This window comes from Primulina eburnea, chromosome 7, assembly GCF_022965805.1.
Source record: "Primulina eburnea isolate SZY01 chromosome 7, ASM2296580v1, whole genome shotgun sequence".
Lineage (NCBI taxonomy): Eukaryota > Viridiplantae > Streptophyta > Magnoliopsida > Lamiales > Gesneriaceae > Primulina > Primulina eburnea.
In genome coordinates, this window is record NC_133107.1 from 1,232,587 (window position 1) to 1,255,650 (window position 23,064).

A 23,064-nucleotide genomic window follows, 5' to 3' on the forward strand; every position below is an offset into this window, starting at 1 on the left:
TATTAAATTCTCTTGAAAATTAAATGGTTTGACAGCTAATTTTATATAAATAAATTTAAATTTTTTTTGCTAAAAACAAAAACGACTACAGTATAATGTACATTGAACTGGCCAAAAAGCCATGTCAAATATGTCTTCCTCCACCGTGTCAACATAATATACTCAGATAGCTGGATTCAGAGCACGCTCGATTTCTTCCAAAGATCGGCCCTTTGTTTCCACAACATTACCAGCTATGTACATGACTGCTAGAAGACAAACGGACGCAAATCTCAGGTACACCGTGCTGATTCTGAACTTACTTACAACGCTCAAAAAAATACAGGCCGATCATGAAATTGGATATATGTGCGAGAGAAAAACAAAGCAAGGATGAATTTGACCAAGTTGATAACACATGAACAGATTCAATTAACTTGCTTTAAATATTAAGAAATATGTGTTGATTCTCCATCCAATGTTCTTGCTTGAGAAAGCATTTATATGATAACGCTTGTTATTAGGTTAAAGTAATTATACTTACTACACTTGCAACCCTTTAAACTACAAAATTTCCTCACTCCCACTCCCATGTAAAGTCTAAAACTCTTTAATATCCATCTCAAGCGGTGCACAAATTTAATCGGAAAACAAGCGATATCGAATGTAAAGAGAGAACCTAGAGGTGCAGAAAGTTGGTGGTGGACAAATTACGTAGATTTTTTTCTTACCCAATGCATGCCCAAAGACAATGCCACTGCTTTGGCTCTGATCCTAGAGGCAAAGATCTCTGGAAGTAGCAGAGCAGGTACTGGACCGGCGCCAAGAGAAAAGGAGAGTACATAACTGCAGAAAGTAACAAACAATACGATACTATTAAAGTCGAAACAATCTTACAAAGATGGAAAATGAAACTGAACCTGAACTATGGACATATACAACTTACAGAACAGTGCCAAGGACAGCAAGTGTTCCAGAACAAGATGCCAGAGCATTCCAAGTGAAGGTCAGGAAGAGTAGCAGCATAGAAGCAACCTTTGAAAACACACAAATGGGTTAACCATAGTGATTATGATAACCACAAAGGAAAAAACTCAATCCACAGTAAATAGGCACAGTGGGTTAGATAGAGGTTTGAAGTCTCCTTGAAATCTAAAATGTTTTTCTAAGAATTTAAGCTTTCATCTGAAGATGAAAAGCAATCTAGACTGATGGCATACAATGAAATGTCACATTGATGCTTCATAATTAACACTACAAATTGCTGATTTTATAAGATCAAATTCCGTGAAAACGCGTCCTACCTCGTAAATAAAAATACAGTTAAAAGAGCTGATAATTCAACAGGTATATAAATAACTGCCAGTGGCAAAACAAGCCAGTACTTCAAGATAAGGCATCGTTCTACATGATGTTTTGGTGGAGTATATTCCTCTTGATTAAAGTATGTCTTCACCTGTCGCAAGGAACATCATCCTTTTTGTCTTTGAGACCTCAGACATTAAATTTAGTTAACACGTTTAACCACAGAAAATTCAAACAAAATTTGAAAGTCCCCATTTATGATGCATATATTTTCTATAATGAGCACCACAAGCACCTACAACAAGAAAGGAGCATAAACTAATTTATCATTGAAAGAATGAATACTAAACAGAAAAAAGCAGGGATCCGCATTAAGGGAGGGTTTACAAACTCTGAACACAAGTAATTCTTCACTTTTCATTTAAAGAATCACTTTTTTTAGAGATTGCAAACACTCCCTAAATTAACTGGACTATATGTCTCAGTACACTCAAATTGTTGCATTAGCCAACTCCTACATATGATACATATATCCAGAGAGAGTAAGCCATAGCCCATAGGAGAGAGAAGAATACAAGAAGATCGACGAGTCGATGAAACCAGAGTTCAAACGTGGTAAGTTCACCAGATAAGTAGTTTTGACACTTTCAGCCATTGTTTTTCATTTTCTGAGTGAAAACATTCACGAAGAACTACGGTCCGAACATATCTAAACTTCTTATAGTTGATGTTCGAGTGGCATTTCATGTTTAACAAATTTGGGATGCGTGGATTCTTTGTGAAGTGTTGACTTGTCATTTTTGCAGGACAAACAACCAACAAAGTCAACATAAAGCGGAATAGTTTATCTCTGAACTTTCTTCTTCCCCACAAATGAAAGTTCATCAACATATGCATCCTTTAAATGCCTGTGAGGTCAGGAAACCATGGTGATGATAGTCGACACATAAATGCTCTACCTGAATCATCCCACAAAAAATCATATCAAATTACTCTAACCAGTGTTTATCTCGAATGAATGGCGGTTGTGTCGCCTTGAATAATGAAAAAAGCGCGCGCTGGCGGATGAGCTTCGGGGGGGTCCGTGCCTGCGGAGAATGACAAGTGAGAAAAAGGGAAGAGAACAACCATGACTGACCGACTGCTCACTCGTTAGTAACGAATTTGGTGGAGATTATTTCAAACTTATGTTTTCGTATTTATGTGTCTGTCCATTTATTTCGATCGATCGATCGACCGACCATACCCAATGAATGCCACCATTATATATTTTAATTGTTTTTTTAGAGCATTAAACTATATAAAGAATTTCAATTTCAAATTATTCCCACAACTTGTATGCTTCCCATTTACCATCTTTAAGGCATCCCTAATCAAAATTGTGATGGATAGTTTCTTTTACATTAATGCATAATAATATAATAGGAAAAAATCAACGATACGGGGGCATATCGGGGCAGTTTAAAATCGAGTACAGGTATCGAAATTGCTGACATAATGGAAGGTCTACAGCAGATTGTATTTATAATTTAACACTAGCTTAAGTTACTGTAAATAGACAATAGCTTGGCATCTGTCTGATCAACCAAATCCAACAAAGATTAAAGCAAAAGAAAACCAGCTTTTCTGACAATTCCCCGACATCTTTCCAGACTATCAATAAATTGGCGGCCCAACTCCATTTCCACACACACACACGATATCCAATTCCCAACTGTTTTGTATTAGTTTTAAGTTAATTTGCATCTTAGGATGGATCGAACTAAGTAGACAAGTACTTGAAATTTTTACCAAAGCATGCCTAGTTATCTTCGATAATTTTTCGGAAGGTTTTTCGGGATCCGCTTCATTCGAAATGAGTTTCAATCAAAATCAACTTGGTTGCAGCTGGTTGGTGTCATGTTCCGTATTGAACATAACAATTTGACGAGGATAGGGAAGGGAAATACTTATCCTGTCAAAAAATACCAATTCTTAAATATATCTCTGACACAAAATCAAGCTGATTGGAAAAGATGCGAATATTCAAACGAACATGACAAAGAAGAAAATAAAAACTAAAGCACCACAGCACAATCTTGAAATCAAAATTCACTGGTCCTCTCCCACCATTTCTGTAAGCATGTGGGAGGAGATTGAATAATGGCAATCCAGTCGACCCCATCAACACATTTCCTTCAAATTCCCATTATTACTACCTTGTTACAGTCTGACACCAGTTTTGTTTAATGAAAATAGTGGAAAATCAAGCAGATGTTAATGATTATACTTCTTCTTGATCTTGTCTTTTCCGCCGGAAAAGATGGACCCCAAACCGAAAAGATTTGCGTGAGGAACGTTCAAAACTGGGTTGATCTTGATCCCCCCGTTGTTGTTGTACCGATGATTCGTCCTCTTCAACGGCGGCCTATGGTAGGTATTTGAAGCAGCAGCAGACGGAAGCTGGGATTGTTTTAGATGACTGTTTGTGGAGTTCTTGACGAAATTCTGCCTCTGGTTATTCGATAGTGACGCGCGTTTCGAGCTCGCAGTTGAGCCTGTGGAATTGCTGCGGGATAAAAGCGGCAGCGGGCAAAGGGTCCGCGCGTAGCCACTGCCGCAGTTTAAGCTGGTGCTTCGCTTGAAGCTCCAGAATGATGATCTCTTCTCGTCAGACTCTGGATTTGGGCACTGTCTTGCTTCGTGGGTAGATGTGTCTTTGTTGGTTTTGTGAGAAAGCTGAGATGGTTGCGGGGGAGGAAATGCTGGTAACGGCGGGTGACGTGGTCGGTCACAGTCTGTTCTCGGTGGGGCTAGTCTTTTCTTGATCTCGATCGGGAGGATCTTTCCCTCGAAGAAAAGCTCGTCGGCGGAGGATGATTCTTGATCGAAGCATTCGCGAAAAACGCAGAAATCAAATTCGATGCTGGATGAAGAACCGGATCGAATGTATTGTTCGATCGGTACGATGTCTGTCTGGGAAAGATCATGTGAGAAAGAGATCCGAGGACTCATCCCCAGGCTGGGGCTGTCGGGAAAAACTTCAATGGCCATTATTACCGGGCCTGAAGACAGCTCATTTTTCTTTCAAACTGAAATTAAAAGCGTAAAAGATTCCGGACCCAAGGAACACTACGAGTGAACAATTTGCAACTTTGCATGGAACTTAGAACGATTCTTGGAATTAGAAAGAAGAAGGCGAGAGATTTAGTCGAAGTAATTTAAAATGATGGACGTTCGAGCGTAAAAATGGGCGACTTCTTCTAGAAAAATTCAGTGGGTAGAAGTAGATTTGAGCGACTTTGGGAGATGAAATGGGGAGTATTTGTGGAGAGATTAAAAAATTTGAGGATTGGGAAAGGGACTAAACAAGTTAATCAATAATCAAGTTAATTTTCACGTAGCTTAATAAGAATTACTTCATTAATTTATCTCTATTAAGTGTTTATCAATTGGCAGAAACTTGTGTGAGACGGTCTCACGGGTCATATCTGTGAGACAGATCTTTTATTTGGGTCATATATGAAAAAATATTACTTTTTATGCTAAAAGTATTACTTTTTATCGTGAATATGGGTAGGGTTGATCCGTCTCACAGATTATGATCTTTGAGACGATCTCACATGAGACTCACTCCATTCAATTATCATCTCTATTTTTTCTTAAACAACAATGAGTTAATAAAAGCTTAGCATACATGCATCACATACACAAAACAGTTGATATACGAAATCATATTAGTTAAAAAAATTATTCAAATTTTTATTTCTAATTTCTGACAATATTTTCGAAATTTTTCTCATTAAAAATGTCCAAATTTTATAGCTTCTAAATCCATATCCATTCTGATATTCCCCGCAAACAGTACGTACACATACTTAAACTGCTCTAATGGGTGTGTTAATCCGTATATTCCCTTTGTCTGGATGGCTGTGTCTATCAAATATTTAATTTGTTTGGTAAATTACTATAAAATATTTGACATCGTTATATATATATATGATACTTAAAGAAATGAAAGGGAAGGAGACATGGGTTTTGGACAAATTATATGTTTAGGATTAGGACAGAAGCATGGGACGTAATAGAGACACATATGTTGTGATACAAACCAAAATAAATTCTACCTCATCATTTGCCTATATATATATATATATATATATAAATAAAAATTATTAAACTATATGCTAGAATATGCTAGATTATAGAGTGATGCCTTTCTACAATTTAAATCTACAAATTAAATACTCAAGTACCGTGTGAACCGTATAAGATGAGGAAAGTCGAGGTTTGTGGATGCACCTAGAAATAAAGGATGTGTATTATTTTGGCATGGTGTTATTTGAGTCGGTACTACTCTACTGATGGACTTGGCCTAACCAAACACTTAATCGAGGATGATTTCAAGCGACCTGTTACGTTCCGAATGATAATAATTACGAGTTCCATCGCCATTAAAAAAGAAGATTATGATTGCAAGCGTACATGACGAGGATGGATCTTCTGAAATAAAATACAAACTTTGATCTTTCATTGTATTTTCTTACAAAGTTATAGAATCCATCTAAGGCAAAGCATTAATTCTTATCTATAAGCCTTTTTTGTAACATCCTTTTCGGATTCGTTTCTTTACAATGCCTATGTCCACTTACCCATGTGACCAAACAATTTGTCACTCATAACTTCATTTTCACATCTTCCGGTTCATTGTCGCGATCGGATGGCAGATCCGATCCATCGGAGTTGAGTAGGAGAAATTGCCACTTTCAATATAATATTTTTTCTCTAGGTTATTTGCTTGAGCTGTCGAGAAGTTTAATTTATCCTCATTCACAGATTTTTTTTTTTTTGTATATGATATATTTTTTCTAAAATATTAAGTTCTAGGTCACTAATTAAAATTCACTTTCAAAAAAGAATTATTCAAAATTATTAAAAGATAGCCTAACTCGCATTTCGATTTATCCCCGTCGCTGTCTCAATAGCCTTTAATGTGCAATATTGATACCCTCCCTCCTCCTTTTTATCATCGATTTGTTGGTCCATCAAACTTTAATTTAGATATGACAATTTAATGCCTTTCATTGGTGAATTAATTATTAATAATATGGGTTGCATTCATGTTGCATGTTGACTTCTTTATTACTTATTTAGAGTTAAATCTAACATACTTCTTTCGATTTCGATATTGTTAAATTGTAAGTATATAACTATTATAGGATCAGCCGCTAATTATTGTATTTACAAGTGTCGAGCCGGAGTTTGAGAAGCTTAATCACATTACTTTCTCACACTAGCTCGATCATTCGAGCAGGATCATATTAGTGCTTAGTCGGATGTTGTCTAGTTGGTGTAAACTTTTTTTTAGTGCAAATGTACTTCTAATTGGAATACACAAAGTTCATAGCATATATTTTCAAAAGATTTTTTGATATGAGGTTATAGGAAAATGAAATTGTCCCTAAATAAGACAGAGAATTGTTGTAATATTATCTCTCTTCAAAACAATTTTTTGAGCCTTAGTTTTCATATTTGGATAGATGCCAATAATCATATAATGCATTGTCCGATGAAAGAGGAAATGATAGATACAAAACTATTTTGACATTAGAAAAATAAAAAAGTTGAGCATTATTAAATATTCGAACGTCGGAGTACATTCAACTGGATAAGAAAGTGATTTTGACAATGGAGTCAATGACTATGACTATGACCGTCAATGAGTATGGCCAGATGCACTCATAGTTTGTTATTAAAGAACCTATAGTGATTTATAAACCACCTTATCTATAAATCCACACATCGTGTGTGCTGAATACGCTAATAACAAAAAAAAAAAAAAACTTGGTATTTAGATCACATAAAAAAATAGAAGAGAAATTATGAGATTGAAAAAATTGCATAGCGTGTTTGTTGAGACAGACGGTAGAGTATAGAGTTTAATAAGTTACTTAAACCACAACATAAAAAATACTAAAATTATGAAAAAATTTAGAATATTTTTATGTCTTTGTTTTGGATGTATAATGCGAATGGGAATTATCCACGAGGATGCAATTTTTGGAAGTTTGTTAGTTAGAACTTAGAACATGTCTTGTGTTCACATTTTTTCTGTCTTTAAGCCCAAGTTTGAATATTGGTAGTAAAGCCCATTATATCACATTAAAGCCCAAAAAACATATCCACAAAAAGCCCGACCTTTTTTGTCCTTTTCATTTTCCAAACAGAGACCAATTCTACAATTAACGACAGTCGACAAAGGCCTGTTTGGCAACGCAAAAATAGCGATTGGAACCAATCAATGCCACACCAATCAGCGCTCGTCGTGCCAGTGCGGACACCAACTCCTTTCCTCACTACGAGGAAATTTTCAAACATGAGAGTTCCTAAAATTGCAAGAAAGCGAGTTTTCTCTGCGTTAACTTGGTCTCCTCCAATTGTGCTCTTGGATTCCCCCTAAAAAAGTCTTCTCCTTTATTCAAGATTTTTTATTCTCTTTTTTTTTCCTCTGTTTTTAAATTTCGCATCTTTTATTGAGATTTATAGAGAGAAGGGATGACTCCGAACTGGGAACTGAAGAATTGCTGTGACCGTGATCAAAAAGTGTTCCTTATTAGCATTGGTGTTTTCACTGTTGCTATTCTTGCTGTAAGCTTTTTGGCCTCCTTTATCCTGCTTGTTTTTGTTGTTTTACGACCCCTTCTAGTACTGATTTTTATGTTCTTGTTGCTTTTGGAATGTTGACTCCGAGTAGAAAGCTTTTGTGCAATGTGTATGTTCATCTATTCTTTAAACCCGATTTCTGTATGGCTTATGTTTCGAGCATTCCGCTGAAGTTGATTGCTTATTTTGCGGTGTGTGCAACTCTTTCTTCTGTTCTTTAATGGGGTTCCATGACTTCTATCTTAGTGGCGTTTGTAAGCGCTTGGAAACTGATTTAAGTACAATATAGTGATAATAAACAGCGACGGAGCCCTAAAATGCAACTTTTGATCTTCCTACTTCGTAAATATGAATTCAGACGATGTCCATTGAAGTAATGAAATATTGGACGGATTGACATAAAGGAGAGAGATTCTTTAATAAAAAAATATCGTTCATTGATCAAAAGACCTTAAAACAACTAAGCAGGACCATCTTTTGTAAATTTGTTGTTGAACTTGTCAAAATTTGTTCTGGTTAAATAATAAACTTGAACATGGTTTCAAACTCTTGAACTTATTATTGAATTCCACTTATCACTTATGATTTGTTAGATTACACAAAAATGATGAATACATGTACTGAAAGCTCCCATCTCAATCTTGACTTTGTTTAATCTCTTGAAGCATTTTTCTTTGATTGGCTTATCGATAAATTCACCAATGTAGGCTGTGTTAAACTTAGGAAAAGCAGCTCCTATTTGGAAATGCAGAACTTTTACATCGTCATACTTCTCGTTATCTATATCTTAATACACATCCCTTTAATTTTCTATTCTTGTTTCATTTATTCTATATCCTGACAGTTATGGAGGACATTTGTTCTGACACCCTTTAAGCTCATTACTGTGTTTCTACATGAAGCCAGCCATGCAATTGCATGTAAACTTACTTGTGGTGAGGTAGAAATCTCCTCTCTTTTTTTCCTCTATGTGCATACTTAAAAACACGGTTTTATTGTGTTGAATTGGAAGTACCCTTATCCAGTTGCCACTCTTTTATATATGCTCCCGATAGTATGCTGGTGATAACCCTTTGACTTGTTAATTGCTAATTTGTAGGCCTGATTATTTTGGTTTGTTTATGTACTATAATTTTTTTCTTTTAATCAATTCCATTTTGATCTTTTACGATGGCTGGCACAGCTTTCTGTCACCTTTTAAACAATTGGTTTTCTAGTTGCTGGACTCCACAGAAGTCTCAAATATGTCATTCTCTCAAGCTCTATATAATTTTTCTGTTTGATAACGTAATCATACCGAATTTCATTTTATATACTACTTGATCTGTTCTATATCTAATGATAAATTTTTTCAAATTTTCTCATGTATCTTGGTGTGAAATGAGATTTCTGATATTCTCTTTCCAATCTCCTCTTCCACGCAGGTGGAAGGTATCCAAGTTCATGCAAATGAAGGTGGCGTGACTCAAACACGTGGTGGTGTATACTGGTTGATCTTGCCGGCTGGATGTTAGACATTTTTCTTTTTTCTTTCCTTTGTTTGAAAATGCTTCTTTTGGTGTTAATACATCGAATAGTTCTGATAATCTTGTACTCTTCTCTATTAACACCAATATATTCTATAATTTTTGGTTACTTTTTCTCTGTTGTAGATCTTGGCTCATCATTTTGGGGTATGCTTCTTATACTTGCTTCAACAAATCTTCTCACGGCAAGGATTGCTGCTGGTTGTCTTATTCTTTCTCTTATTATTGTGCTCTTCATTGCTAAAAATGTAAGAATTCTTTAAATTAGAAGTCTCTCATATTTAGTGTTCCTTTTTTTTTTACAGTAGGCATCCTTGAAATTTTTTTTTGTGTGTAAATGGGGTCCACTAGTGTGTATATTCCTCCGTTTTATGTCGGCTATCTTACTTCTAGTCTGTTGTGAACAGTGGACACTCCGAGGACTCTGTGTTGGTGAGTTTCTTCACCATCTCATAGCATTTGACATGCGATGACTTATCTCGGTATTAAATAAAACTAACATCTGCATAATGTCCTCACCAGGATTTATCGTATTTATTGCTATTATTTGGGTTCTTCAAGAAACAACTAAAGCTCGTATCCTTCGCTACATTATACTCTTCATTGGTATAGGCTTATCCATGTTGTACTTCTAGTGTTTAATTCAACTTCATTTTATCATATTCTTACAGCGATTATGCATTTTTTTTGTCTGAATGGCAGGTGTTATGAATAGTTTGTTTTCAGTCTATGGTACTAACTCCACTTAACATTATAAGTTAATAAGACGATGACACTGAGCACAAAGCAAAATGACCATATTTTATGATGCAGACATATATGATGACTTGATATCTCGAAGGGTTCACTCAAGTGATGCTGAGAAGTTTGCAGAAGTTTGCCCCTGCCCCTGTAACGGAGTTGCGTGGGGGGTGATTTGGTATGAATTTATATAGAAAAACTTGGAATGTTTGATGTGGAAATATTCTGGCATGATGTGACAAAATAAAAACTTAGTAATCAACTGGAATGCTCTTGCAGGGGAATGATATCCTTTATATTTCTCTGTGGATCAATATATCTTGGACTCGTCATCTTGTCTTGAGGTAATATCTCTTTCGTTGTTTTTCTTTTGTATCATATTTTCTACGAGTTAATTGAATGACCACAACTCACAGAGGACATAAAGCGTATTTTCCCTTTGATAAAATTTGAGCAAAACCTTCCATACATGCATTTTAACATAAAGAAACATGAACATATATTCATAACTTGGATTTTCATTTTCTTTTGTAGTGAATTAAGAGCGCACATGTACACAGCGCCGTCTTCTTTGATTGTCGAGGCCGTATTCTTCTTGCTGCTTTCGTTGACAATACTTGCATATGTCCTCAGGGTACATTCTCAGAGCCGGAGGATTTTGTTCTCTCTTATTATTCGTGTCATTTGTTTAGGTTATTGTTTCATGTAAAATATGTATCAGATCTATTTTTTTTGGCCTGTAGGCGTGCCAGCATGCACCATTCGTGGCCTCATTATCGAATAACATGATATTCATTTGTTAAATTTTTGTAACAATTGGAAATGATTAGGCACTATAGCTTTCTGCTTTGGACTCGATGGCTGAAATAATTAATCTGTTGTGATGCTTAATGCAAGTCGCGTTCAGAGAAAAGATCACACTTGTTTTAGAGCTTTGCTTCCCTCTCCATCCTTGCGAAATTAGAGGCTGGAACTTGGGTCAGACTTTGATTGAAAAATCTAATATTTGATTTTTTTCTCCTAAACTTCATTTCACGTGATGCATTATATATACATGATATATATTTGAGGCCTTGTATAACTGAAAATGGAAACATTTCGAAACGTTGTAAACATTTTTCAGTAAGTTTGTCATCATTATACTAACATTTGAACTTCCTGATCTTCATGAATTTCAGTAGTTACGTTTCAGAATTGTCTTAAACCATCACCATTCCAATTCTCATATAATCAAAACAATCATGCAGATAAATTATGCCAAACAACCTTAATGCAACGAGATTAAAGTCTCTACTCAAAAGGACCTACCTGCTCTTAACCGAATAAGACTGAATTGTTTCGAATGAGTTACAGGAAAAAAGGGTATTCAGAGAAAACAATATTTATTGCTCTCAAAACTTCGAACATGTAAAAAACAAAGATAAAATATAAAACAAAATAAGTGAATCTGGAAACGGTAGGTTTCAAGCCTCTGTAATTGGAAATTCAAAGACCACATCTTTCCCTGAGAGTTTCCGGTAGACCCCAGAGAACGTTTCAAGCTTATTCTCTGTGTCATTCTTTGCTTTAGGATCCAAGAAAATCTACAATGAGCAAACAAAATAACACCAGTAGCATGTCTGCAGAGAATTATAGACACACACACACATATAAGGAACAGTAATCACCTTCATTATCTTAGATCCATCAAGTCTGTATCTGACTCGCTTTCCGACAATCTCAGCGGGATAAACTATGTCCTCAAGCATGGCTTCATGAACACTGGTAAGTGTTCGGGTACGAGGCCTTTGGACGGCAGAACCCTTCTTAGGCGGGCGCACTATCCTCCTTGTGGCAATGAGAACAACCTCCTGAGAAAGCAAAGCAAAATGAAAATAAAAAATCATGGAAGCAAGTATTTGCAAGCACTTGCCAAGCAAATAATGCAGTATATCGTCAAATGATTTTTGCATGTCAAGATGATCAAATTCCAAGCTAAAAATTAATTAAGGCACAAACTATTATCCTACTATTTGCCTAATATGCTTTGTTTATGTCTTACTGAACAAAAAACCACATGGAACTCTATGAATATTGAATGGTGTACAAGGTACATAATTCATCTGGCATCCCTGTTACCTTTCCACTGAACTTCTTCTCAAGTTCTCTCACCAATCTCGGATGAATCTTGCGGAAAGCTTTCCGCAATCGATAAGGGACATGGATCACAACAGCCTTCTTGCTTCCAGAAACATCAATTTGCCTACAGAACATGAATTAATATACATAAGTACACCTCACAAGCTCACACGAATGGAATATGGTAAAAAGGTGGCACAGGAGCACCTACAAGGCAGAGTTGATGTAGAGGTCTTTCAAGTCACTCTTAATCTCTTGGTTTGTATTTTCCAAATCAAACAGAGCCTGGGTATCCAATAACAAACTCAAACATGACGAAATATATCCTTAAATGCAGAACGACGGAACCCGTACATAAGCATTTTAAGATAAAGACCTGAGCAACATTCTCCTCAAATTCAGTGGGCTCAGCGTCCCTGTCTTTGTGAATCTTCTGAGAGGCAGTGAACATATTCTTGACAGAACCTCTGCAGAATGAAAATATGCAGTCAAATTTCAAGTTTAAAACGCTATTTAAATTAAAACTAACACAAGTTCATTGTTGTTTACAGGGCATGAACCAACTCATTGTTTTAAAGACGACTTTGGCACAGTACTGTCAGACAGAAAATAACACGATATTTTCAACAGATTGTAAGCGCAGTAACACGATAATGATATATATGATCCAACTTTCCTTCCTACAAAATCTCCAAGTCAATTGTTTCAAAAATTATAAAGAAACAAACGACGAAACAATCTCTTGTGTCCATTATCAACAACATAACCAAATACAAAATATCAGCACAGGAACACAAAGAGCCAAATAACACTCTGCACAAGGTGTATAACACATTAATAAAAAAACAAACAATCAAGAACTTCCAAACAACATATTAAACTCCGGACCACTCAAACTTTATCATCTTTTATCCTATTCCAATATAATCGCATATTTACAAATTTCCATAGATTTCGTTATACATAAATGAATTCATACGAAATGAATGTCTAAACGACGGGCTGAATGTGGATCCCAAGACTCAGCGCCGGAGATTTCACAAGAGAAGACGAAGCTAGGAGCGAAGGAGCCATCAAGTATGGCGAAAACCCTATTTATGGATGGGTTGGGTTGGGTTCAAAAAATTAATCAGGTCCTTAAAAAGCCCAATAAATCCTCTTTAAAAAACATAAGCCCACATGAAAAGACCAATATCGAAGGCCCATTTTCTTCTCACACCCAACCTCGATTGAAGTCCTGCTTCTCTACTGACCTCTGTAGCAGTAAAATCGGTGTTTGTTTCAGTGTTTATTGATAAAATCTTTGAATGCTAGGTAGTACGAAGTAACAGAAAGTGATGTCTCCTAATCAAGTTCTCGAAAATCGGAGCTCTGCGAATCCCGCCACTTTTAGGTCAGTCAATCTTCTTTTGTTCATCGTTGATCAAGGGTGGTTCTTTGCAAGGAAATTAAGTTCAGCAGCTGATAGAAATTTCAGAATGATATGGATTCGAATCATGTGGTTTCTCCTTTTTTTTTTTTTGTTTCACTTGTTGGCCAGGAGGTCTGAAAAGGTTGAGGTTTTTTTTATGCACTAAACAGTGTTTATTGATCTTCATTGACTAGCAGCCTAGCTGTTTTGCTGTTGCCTTTAGTTGTGCAGTTCAACGGGCATGTTTTAGGCCCGTCCTCATTTGGGAATAATATGCTTCGGACTACCTAAACTCTGAAATTATATCGCACTAGTCTTTCCAAGTTGCAGGAAATCATTGCTGGATGTTGATTTATGGTATTTGGTATTTTGATTCCTACAATGTTGTAAAAGAAGTAGTTGAATTAGATGTTTCAGGGGGAGACATTTAAACCGAGCATTTGTGATTCTTTAAATAGTTAGTGGTGAACTTAACTAGTTAGTGGTGAACTTAACAAGAAATACCAGTCTTTGATAATTTAGAGGCAGAGGTTGAACGAGAAGTGGCTGTAGGACTTAAGGACATGCTAATATCGATTTTTGCTGGAATTTTATCAACATTGAGAAGGGTGATTGCAAGACAAGTCTCACTTAAGGTGCTGATGTTTCTCTGTCACCTGATATAACCTCTCTTTCGAATCTGCATACAATTCAAAGCAAGAAGAAGAGCAGGAGCTAATGTTGGTATTTTCCTTTCTATGATTCCAGAATCAACTTAAAAGGCGACTTCAGGCCATGACTATTACTTCTGCCACCTGTTTTATGTTCCCGATTGCCATGTGAGTCATAATATCTTTGATACTGGGTTTGTTATTGAATTTTCTTGGGTTCGAAACTTCTCCATCATGTGAGAATCGAGTCACAAGACTAGGAAACTCAGAACGTGAAAAAATACCTCGCATATTCTGACATTGTGATCTCAAAGCCTTTCCAAATAATTTGTCGCAAGAAAATTACTATTTTCTACGGAAATATCACAGTTGGAAGTACTAGAATAGCATGCTCCAATTTGTTGGCTGCAAGGCATGCCGATAAATGTAACTTTTGCAAACTATGACGCTACATGCATTGTCCATTTTTTACTAAAATCAATGAGATTTGTGTCCATGTTCTCTTATTTTGCTGCTTGCAGCGAATGCTCTTGTGATGAAATGAACAAGAATTCCAAGTGGACGAAACAGCTCGTGAAGGGACACTAAATGCCTCATCTTATGCTGTTCTTCAATCCATCATAGTAAACTGGCCTGTTTGAATCAAGCAGCACGAGTCAGAATGCCTACACTCCGCGTATGTGTGACCTGTGTTTTTAAGTTGCTAAAATTGGAAATAAAAACATGACAGTAAAATTCAAGAAAAATGCGTTATTTTAAAATCAACCATTAATCATGTTTTAAAACTGGAAAGTAATCCAACAAATATCAAGTACATCAACAAGTTAGACAGCATATATATAAAGAATAGTGCATGCATCAAATATTTGTCAAAAGAGCACTCTCAAGTTTCTTTTTTGCTTTAATTCGGCACGTTCGACCATTATGTCTAATGAATGTGTATCTGACAATACAGGGCAACTCTTTGGAGTGTCCGTTCATGGGAAGAGGCAGAGAGATTGACCTTGCAGTGAAAAGATCGACAGCGAAAAAATGAATCCAAGCAGAAGCCGGCGTCATCTCGTTGGAGAACATCTTAGCTATGCCGGTTAACTGGACGATCATCCTGTAGAGGGAAAAAAAGCACTTTCAGTCCAAAACTTCAAATTTTTCTTTAGAAATGGGAGTAAAATTTCCAACCAATTTAAAAGACACCTCTGGCAACCAGTATTTACTTGCAAACATCAGCCGAATAGTATCAGGTGTTCAGGACAGATACAGTAGATAACCGTATAATAGGCCAAGAACTATATAAGCTATGCTGCTCGATATTATTTTCTTGGTCTGCATAACAATAACAGAACTATTAGGGTGTGTTTGGTTGAGTGAATTAAATAAGGATAGATTAATAGTCCAATATTTATCGTTAAAATTTTAAGTTGTTTTAATAATCATTTTGACCCGATTTGAGATCCAATTTTATTAATCAAATAATTATCCATAAAATTGGATTTTAAACCGGGTCAAAATGATTATTAAAACAACTTAAAATTTTAACGATAAATATTGGACTATTAATCTATCCTTAGTTAATCCACTCAACCAAACACACCCTTAAGATACACATACAGATATATATAATCACACATTTCAAACAAGAGCATCGCCCCCAGTGTTTGGTGAACTTGTAGTTGTAGAAGTTCATTATTATTTCAAACTCAAACAATTAATAGGTCGCCACAATGATCTTGTTTATTTTAAAAAACCAAACCATTTTTTGTTTTTTTTGTTTTTCACATCGAAAATCCAATAAACATTCATGACTGGCTTGCGCACTTTTTCTTGTGCAAATAACGAGCTTTGCTTTAACCAGACACAATGGGAAACACTACAAATAAATTAAACAATGTAGGAAAATTATATAACAGATCGAAGAAACATGAAAAAATTACATGAAGCATACAGAGAAGACCTTCTGAACAAAACGATTCTTCCAAGATTAGGTCTAGAGATGATTCTTGATCCTTTAATGAAACTCCAGACAACACATTGACCCACTTTTTTCCCCTCTGCTAGCTGATCAAATAGCAATTTATCCTTTGTGCTTTTCTGATTTCCACACGAGTAGGCCATGTGTATCTGTAGGCGTGGTGCGCATGCAGAGATCGCATTTCTTGGATTCTCATCGGTTGACAGAAATTTGAAAGATGAAGTATTGTCACTCAAGAGGGATCAGACGTTCTGCTGCATATTATATTTCATCTATTTTAATTAATCAAACTGGATAATAATAAAGATAAGAATGTTCATTTAAATTGTTATTCAGACAAGGCTCCAATTCATCTGGGAAGTCCACAAATGTAGACAGTGACTTAACATCTCCAAACATATTGGGACGTTGAATCTAGCTTAAAGATGATATTGTTATGTTAGTTTGAAATTTTCTGCTCGTGTGAGCATACAGAAAATAGGTGGGTTTGTTTTCACTTGTACATGTGTAAACCCTGAATATTTTAAAGAAAAGCATGTGTCTTTTTTCTGAATATTATCCCCATCCGTTCCCCAATTAAATCACCCACTTCCGCTATTACATTGCTAATTATTTTTTCCCTGCCTTTCTGATATAATAATACAGAATTTCCTATTTTCTTGCAAGTAAAATAATTAATATCATCTCAACGAGTTGGCCAGAAACTTCAAAAACAGGTGCAGGAAACAGCCCATGGAAAGATTAGAGACGTTCTAGCAATGCTCGTCAAGCCAAGTTATGATATCACCAAAAACTTTAAGTATCATCTCATCTGGCTCGCCTTCAAGAAGAGAATGATAGACATCATCATACAGGTTGAGTTTCTTGTCTAAACTGCTCGCCTTATTGTACAATGCTTCACTCACAGATGGATCAGTTACTATGTCGTCTTTTCCGTGTAAAATCAATAGTGGCAGCGACACCTGCAAAATGTAAGGCTGGAAATTCAGATTCCATGATATACATTCTTCAACATTTAAGTCCATCCCCCTTTCTTGTGCCTCACGAGTAGTTCACTGATTGAATCAGACATTATTTGATGTACCTTGTCCAGTTGGTGTTCTATCTCCTGTGTTGTCCTCAGCAATTCCACAGCTGTTCCTAGCCGAGGTTTATGCTTGTAAGCAATGACGTTATAAGCTGTCTGAATCAAGAACAAAACACGAGAATCTCATTGTTCTCATAAATAGTTGGCTCTGCATGCAATTCCACTTCGTACAGGATAAAAAAATTAATTTCTTTTAGGCTCTACATATTCAGGTCACGTTTTATTTTATTTTATAATTTTTGGATGGCAAAGAGAACACGCTTCATAAAACAATTACATTATTCAACTCAAAGGCCGAAATACACAAAAAATTGCCCAAAAGTCTACAGTTGGCATTTTCCAATTCTTCTCTCTTAATATTGAATACAACTCCTTGCACGGAATGGAAAATATCCCAGAGATGAAAGCACTAATCACAAGAAAACTCTATCTAATATTTATTACCATTTTGATAACATTAGCAGATATTAATATATTATAATCATGTCATAAGATAAATTTGATTCTAATATCTGAACATGTCAACTTAACATGTCATCACATTCTCTTTGAGAATAAAAAGTAAAAGCTAAAGCTAAAATAAACCACACCTCACTTAACCTCAAGTGTGCTTTCCATTAGCATTCTATTGTGGTTATATTTGGAATTCAAATTTCAATTCCCTCGACTATCATAAACTTGTAACTTAGTTCAAGGAAAATGGCCTACTTGTTCTCTCTTCCTCGCATCTTGGAATGCCATCTCAGCCAAATCCTTCTGCGGAACCAGCTTCTGTTTTGGAAGTAATTTTGAGACTCCAATTAGAATTTGAGTTACTAGCCAGGGAGGGACCATGTCATCTGCAATCTAGAGAAAAGTTTCCATAACGAACAGACACAGTTCAATTGGTAAGCTTTGTAAGAAATAAAATGCATAGAGTACCTTACACATAGGTGCAACAAGAACTGCACCGCTCCACAAATCGGGCTGTTTTAGGTGCACTTTAAGCGCAACTGCTCCCCCCATAGATTGTCCAAAAAGAAAACTTGGCAATGAACTGAAGTTTGGATTCCCTGCACCAACAATCACCTTAATACAATGGAAAAGTATACCGTACACCTTAAAATCCATTCATGGTACTTGAACAGTTCTCTCTTTCTCTCTCACTCAATATCTGTGAGTCATCAATTTTTAAAATAGCTCGAAATAACAGGAGGTGGCACAATGATTAGCTTTGTATTTTAACAACGAGATTTTAGAAAATAGTTGTAACTAACATGGTATCAAAAGAAGTAAATCACATGTTTTATCAGAAAGTAGCCATAGAATTCAAGCGCACTACAAAGTATGGTTACTTTGGAATTATTTATATAATTTACAATGACAGAGGCGACTTGGAAGTTAGTTACAGGTTTAAATGATTTCCTACGGGACAAATCTTATGTTTTCAGTAAAACATTTGCACATCCATGTGTCCGTTAGGTTCATGCCGAATCATCATTCCTTTCTTTATTTGCCATGAGAAACCCATTAGGGATGTGCGCGTTCATTTCCAGTGCTTAAGCATAACACAGCGGTAGAGATTGTTAAAATCTTAAAGCAAAATAAGATAGTTCACCTAACGACAGACCTTTCACCTTTGAATAATGCTCAATTACATCATCCACGAGCCTGTCAAAGCTTGGAATATAGCCATGTAGACCTTCTGACAGACCAAATCCAGCGTAGTCCAGTGCGAAAACACCAAAACCAGAAGATGCTAGCTTTCTGGCAATTCCTGTAAACATTGTATAAAAGCAATAAGTTCAACTTTACTCAAGAAATAAGTTTGCGATATTAGCAGTTACATGAGATTCGTGCCTTCAAAGAAGAATGTGCAAGTATCTCCATAACCATGACAAAAACAAACCACAGGCTTTTGGGGAACCACTTTCTGGAAGCCAACTTTTTGAAAACATCTCCAATCCCCTAGAGTTCACTTCAAGTGACTGAAAATAAAATGATAATAAGTATCTGATAATCCAGTACTAGCACAAGGTGAAAAAAGTCAACAAGATATTCGACAAATGGAGGCAAAAGTTGAACCCTGTCATGCTGGATGGTGCAGGATAAATCAATGTTACCCATAAAGAGTTGGCCAATGGGAGATACCAAGGCATATTCTTGAAGGTACAAGGGTCAGCCAAAATAAAAATCCACCAAGTAAGAAATCTAGATGTGTGTTAACCATGGAAAAGTGGAGAGGGAGCAATGGAACGGTTGAAACCTTAGCATTTCTTTAATATATTTGAAACGAAAACAAACAAATTGGAAAATAATTACCTCATTCATCTTCAATCTTCCATGTGGCATCTGCAAGACAAGTCAAGTCAAGTGTTATACATAATCTCAATTTCAAGTCCATAAAAATCAATTATTAGAGAACGATAAGACTTAGGTGTAAACTACAGATTAAGTCCCAGAAAAATAGTAGACATACTCATCTTTCAAAAGCATTCGAAAACAAGCGAGAACCGACTTGGAGCTGATGATTTTCCTCCAGCGATATAATCATCAAATCAGACCAGGAAGAAAGATTGATTCCAGATACTCGAAATAATATACCTAAAATTATCCTCTCATATTCACAACCAATTTACATTAGCAATCATTACTCACGCAAGATATCACGATCTTACTGCCTTTTTATCGTTCTTTTCTGCCAGATTTTCACTTCTTACGAAAATGACAATTTCTTTCTTATCTATACACATGGTTCGGATTCAGCCTAAAATAATTGGAGATACTACAGAAAAAATGACGAATAAATATTAAACGTAATAAAACATCCGGGGGAATTCATACACAACCATGAGATCAGTCCCAGTAGTCATTTCACACGTACGCAAGCAGCACAAGTAGCTAGTATAACCTTCAAGTATTTTAACTATAGCAGTAAAATAAATCTCCTAGCATTAATTGACCAACAGAAAGTAGCCTAAAAGTAACATATCAGAATCTTAGACTCGACTAATTTTATCATATGTTAAAATTATCCATCAACTAAATCTTAGCATAACCAAATTTAAAACGTGCTAAACTAGGAAATCATTTGCATGAGACAATAATATTAAACAGGAAAGATGAAGCCCTTATGCCTTCCCCGTGACGACAGGGTGGATCCAGGATTTCCAGGGTGGGGCTAAGGAAGTGGCAGCTCAGCGGCATTAGAGGCGGAAACTCGATTTTTAAAAAATTATATATAATTCCAATTTTTTTTTTAACTCTGTATGGGGAAATCGGTCCCGTATGGTAAAAATTCCATCTTTAGCTTAGACTCTAGCACAGATCAAACCAAATCGATAAGATATCTAATACCAACCATTATCATTCAATTTTCGACAACAAAAACGAAGGAAGAAAAACGTAATCTTTAATTCAACCATGATGATTATATCCCATGAAAACACGAGCAGGAAATTACCAAATACCTTGAATAAGATATGATCTATGGAGAGCTGAATGTGCTTGAATGCCTCTCGAGCCCGGCGCCTGGGTCCCACCAAGTCCATGTCAGCATCCAATATCTTCTGCAACTCCTCATCCACACCCACAAACTTTACGGTTTTTCCCATTACTTTCAAAGTTAAATCACTCTTCGCAGGCAAAATCCTGGCCTTCAATTCTTGTCCATATCAAGAACCCACGAAGACTTGAAGAAATAGGAAATCAACGAAAAATGAAAAGAGAATGGTAGGAGTTGGATTTTGCTTGTACCATTAAAAGCGTGTCTGCTATGAATTCTTGAGGAATCCAGTGCCATGTGTTTGAGGTAAGTGGATGGATATGATGAACGAGTCGTAGATGCGGAGCTGTGGGAAGCAAGAGTGTGATGACTTGGACTTTTCAATGGGATCCAATAACTCATTAAATTCAATACTTTTCATTAATTATTAATTGTAAAAATAATGCTTACCAAACTACTCTCGGCATGTTGTTTCAAAAGTCCTTCAAGTTTTAAAAAAGCAGACTGTAGATCTAAAATTATGCATGTTTTTTACAACCTATATTAGGATTGGTATATTCCTATATCACGTGTGATTATAGTAAAAGAGAGAGATGGAATTCATATACACAAAAATCATTGTTATTTTATAAAAATTATGTTTTTAAATAATATTATGATTTTTTTTGCCACGTCAATCATCATATTTGATCTTCGAATACTTTGAGTTGATCTAATACAATTTAACTTATTACTTGAGGCCAAGATCACATATTTTTGACTAATTTCAATTACTCTCAAATTTTTTCACCATCGATTCGCTATCTAATTGAAATATCCAATGATTGAAAGGTGAATATTATTTGATATAATCTGACATAAAAAATGATCAAATTTGTAAAAAAAAAAAAAAGATACAATATTAAAATGACAATTTTCTCTTCTCCCATCAATCAAACTTTAGTGTTGATATTTATTGTGTTTTGATCAAGATAGTGACAATAGTTAATATGAATTTCATTAATAATTTTCGATCGATGATGAATAAAAAAAAACAAAAACAAAATCTACCAACAGAAGTAGATCGAAAAATGGGATCCATATGTTTGGTAAATCAGGTGTGGGCTTCGATGTTTGAAATTACTAATATTGGGTCAGGCCTAAAATTAAGGAAAACTCGAAAATTAAATATCCCAACCGCAACCTACCAACAGAAGTAGAACCCAAAATGTTAGGTAAATCAGGTTTGGGCTACAATATCAGTAATTACAGATGTTGGGTCAGCCACTTCATGTATGCTCCCACGTCCTACCCGATTTCCATATTATTATTATTATTATTATATTAAAGGTTGAGCTTTGAAACATCATAGATATCTGAGTTGGTGAATTAGATATATATTTGACTAGTGATCACGAGTTCAATTTTTTATCCCGATGTTTTAATTCAGTCCATCTAAATATAAAATCTCGGATCCGTACCTGGACCATAGTTATCCAAGAATCACGATCAGAGGGATAAAAATTCACATTTCCCCCTTTCCATCGGATATAACATGGAATCTGGCCACTTTTTATATATCGAAATGTCATATCAAAGATTTTTTAATCGAGTTGACGTTTTGTGTATCATGGGTTAGAAAAAAGATCTAGTCTAGATATGCATTCCTCGGACTAAATCTATTTGCAAATGAAGTGATTTGATGTCACTATAAAACTTTAGATATGACTATCTGATCATACAGCTAGCTTTATTTTTTTCCCCTCGATATGCATGCCTAAGGGTACTGATCAGTAAATTAACTCTGTTTTTAAAAAAAATTACGTGAGTAAATTTTCACAAAAAACTGTCGTGATGCAAATAGTGTTTGTTACTACCCCCACCGTAACTTTTGTGGACTGTCATAATGGTGATCCCTGTGTATAGTTCTGGTGGATAAACTGCAAAAACCCACTAAATTCATTAGAATCCCGGGGGAAAAAATAAAGAAAAAAGAAAAATCAATGAGCTAAAACCCTTCTAATTTTTATATAGTAATATTATATAGATGGAAGAACTGTCGTTTCAAAAATTAACGAACTAAATCCATGTGAAAAATCACCGAACTACAACTCCATTATGTTGAATTTATAGATAAACCCGTGAATATTTTTTATTGTTTAAACCCTTTGTT

The 23,064-nt window shown here is 35.6% G+C and overlaps 3 protein-coding genes, 1 long non-coding RNA gene and 1 pseudogene across 8 annotated transcripts; 2 read left to right on the forward strand and 3 right to left on the reverse strand.

The window, feature by feature from the left end:
- Positions 1-460: 460 nt before the first annotated feature.
- LOC140836395 (uncharacterized) lies at positions 461-4,317 on the reverse strand. Its single transcript, XM_073201880.1, has 2 exons — positions 926-4,317; positions 461-825 (listed from the first exon to the last, which is right to left on the reverse strand). The coding sequence occupies exon 1, from the start codon at positions 4,315-4,317 to the stop codon at positions 3,541-3,543; it is 777 nt and encodes a 258-aa protein (XP_073057981.1). The 3' UTR covers positions 461-825; positions 926-3,540.
- A 3,195-nt stretch (positions 4,318-7,512) lies between these two features.
- On the forward strand, positions 7,513-10,997 carry LOC140836397 (uncharacterized). 3 transcript variants are annotated; one of them, XM_073201881.1, is made up of 11 exons: positions 7,513-7,727; positions 7,810-7,911; positions 8,771-8,866; positions 9,351-9,435; positions 9,579-9,700; positions 9,860-9,884; positions 9,975-10,058; positions 10,155-10,184; positions 10,266-10,371; positions 10,473-10,537; positions 10,728-10,997. In XM_073201881.1, the coding sequence occupies exons 2-10, from the start codon at positions 7,819-7,821 to the stop codon at positions 10,534-10,536; spliced, it is 705 nt and encodes a 234-aa protein (XP_073057982.1). In that variant the 5' UTR covers positions 7,513-7,727; positions 7,810-7,818; the 3' UTR covers position 10,537; positions 10,728-10,997. The 3 variants fall into 3 exon arrangements, with proteins under 3 accessions (XP_073057982.1, XP_073057983.1, XP_073057984.1); XM_073201882.1 differs by having other exon boundaries at positions 7,513-7,689; XM_073201883.1 differs by having other exon boundaries at positions 7,513-7,911; positions 10,827-10,997.
- Positions 10,998-11,484: 487 nt separating this feature from the next.
- On the reverse strand, positions 11,485-13,402 carry LOC140836398 (small ribosomal subunit protein eS7). 2 transcript variants are annotated; one of them, XM_073201885.1, is made up of 6 exons: positions 13,291-13,402; positions 12,688-12,778; positions 12,523-12,596; positions 12,312-12,435; positions 11,861-12,043; positions 11,485-11,776 (listed from the first exon to the last, which is right to left on the reverse strand). In XM_073201885.1, the coding sequence occupies exons 2-6, from the start codon at positions 12,760-12,762 to the stop codon at positions 11,657-11,659; spliced, it is 576 nt and encodes a 191-aa protein (XP_073057986.1). In that variant the 5' UTR covers positions 12,763-12,778; positions 13,291-13,402; the 3' UTR covers positions 11,485-11,656. The 2 variants fall into 2 exon arrangements, with proteins under 2 accessions (XP_073057986.1, XP_073057985.1); XM_073201884.1 differs by having other exon boundaries at positions 13,275-13,303.
- Positions 13,403-13,409: 7 nt separating this feature from the next.
- Positions 13,410-17,426, forward strand: LOC140836400 (uncharacterized). Of its 2 annotated transcripts, XR_012119084.1 has the most exons (5): positions 13,410-14,357; positions 14,470-14,540; positions 14,894-15,054; positions 16,559-17,195; positions 17,292-17,426. It is a non-coding gene; the product is annotated as an uncharacterized lncRNA (long non-coding RNA). The 2 variants fall into 2 exon arrangements; XR_012119085.1 differs by lacking the exons at positions 16,559-17,195; positions 17,292-17,426 and adding an exon at positions 15,328-15,643 and having other exon boundaries at positions 13,490-14,357; positions 14,894-15,048.
- On the reverse strand, positions 16,846-21,306 carry LOC140836396 (caffeoylshikimate esterase-like; annotated as a pseudogene).
- Positions 21,307-23,064: the final 1,758 nt, after the last annotated feature.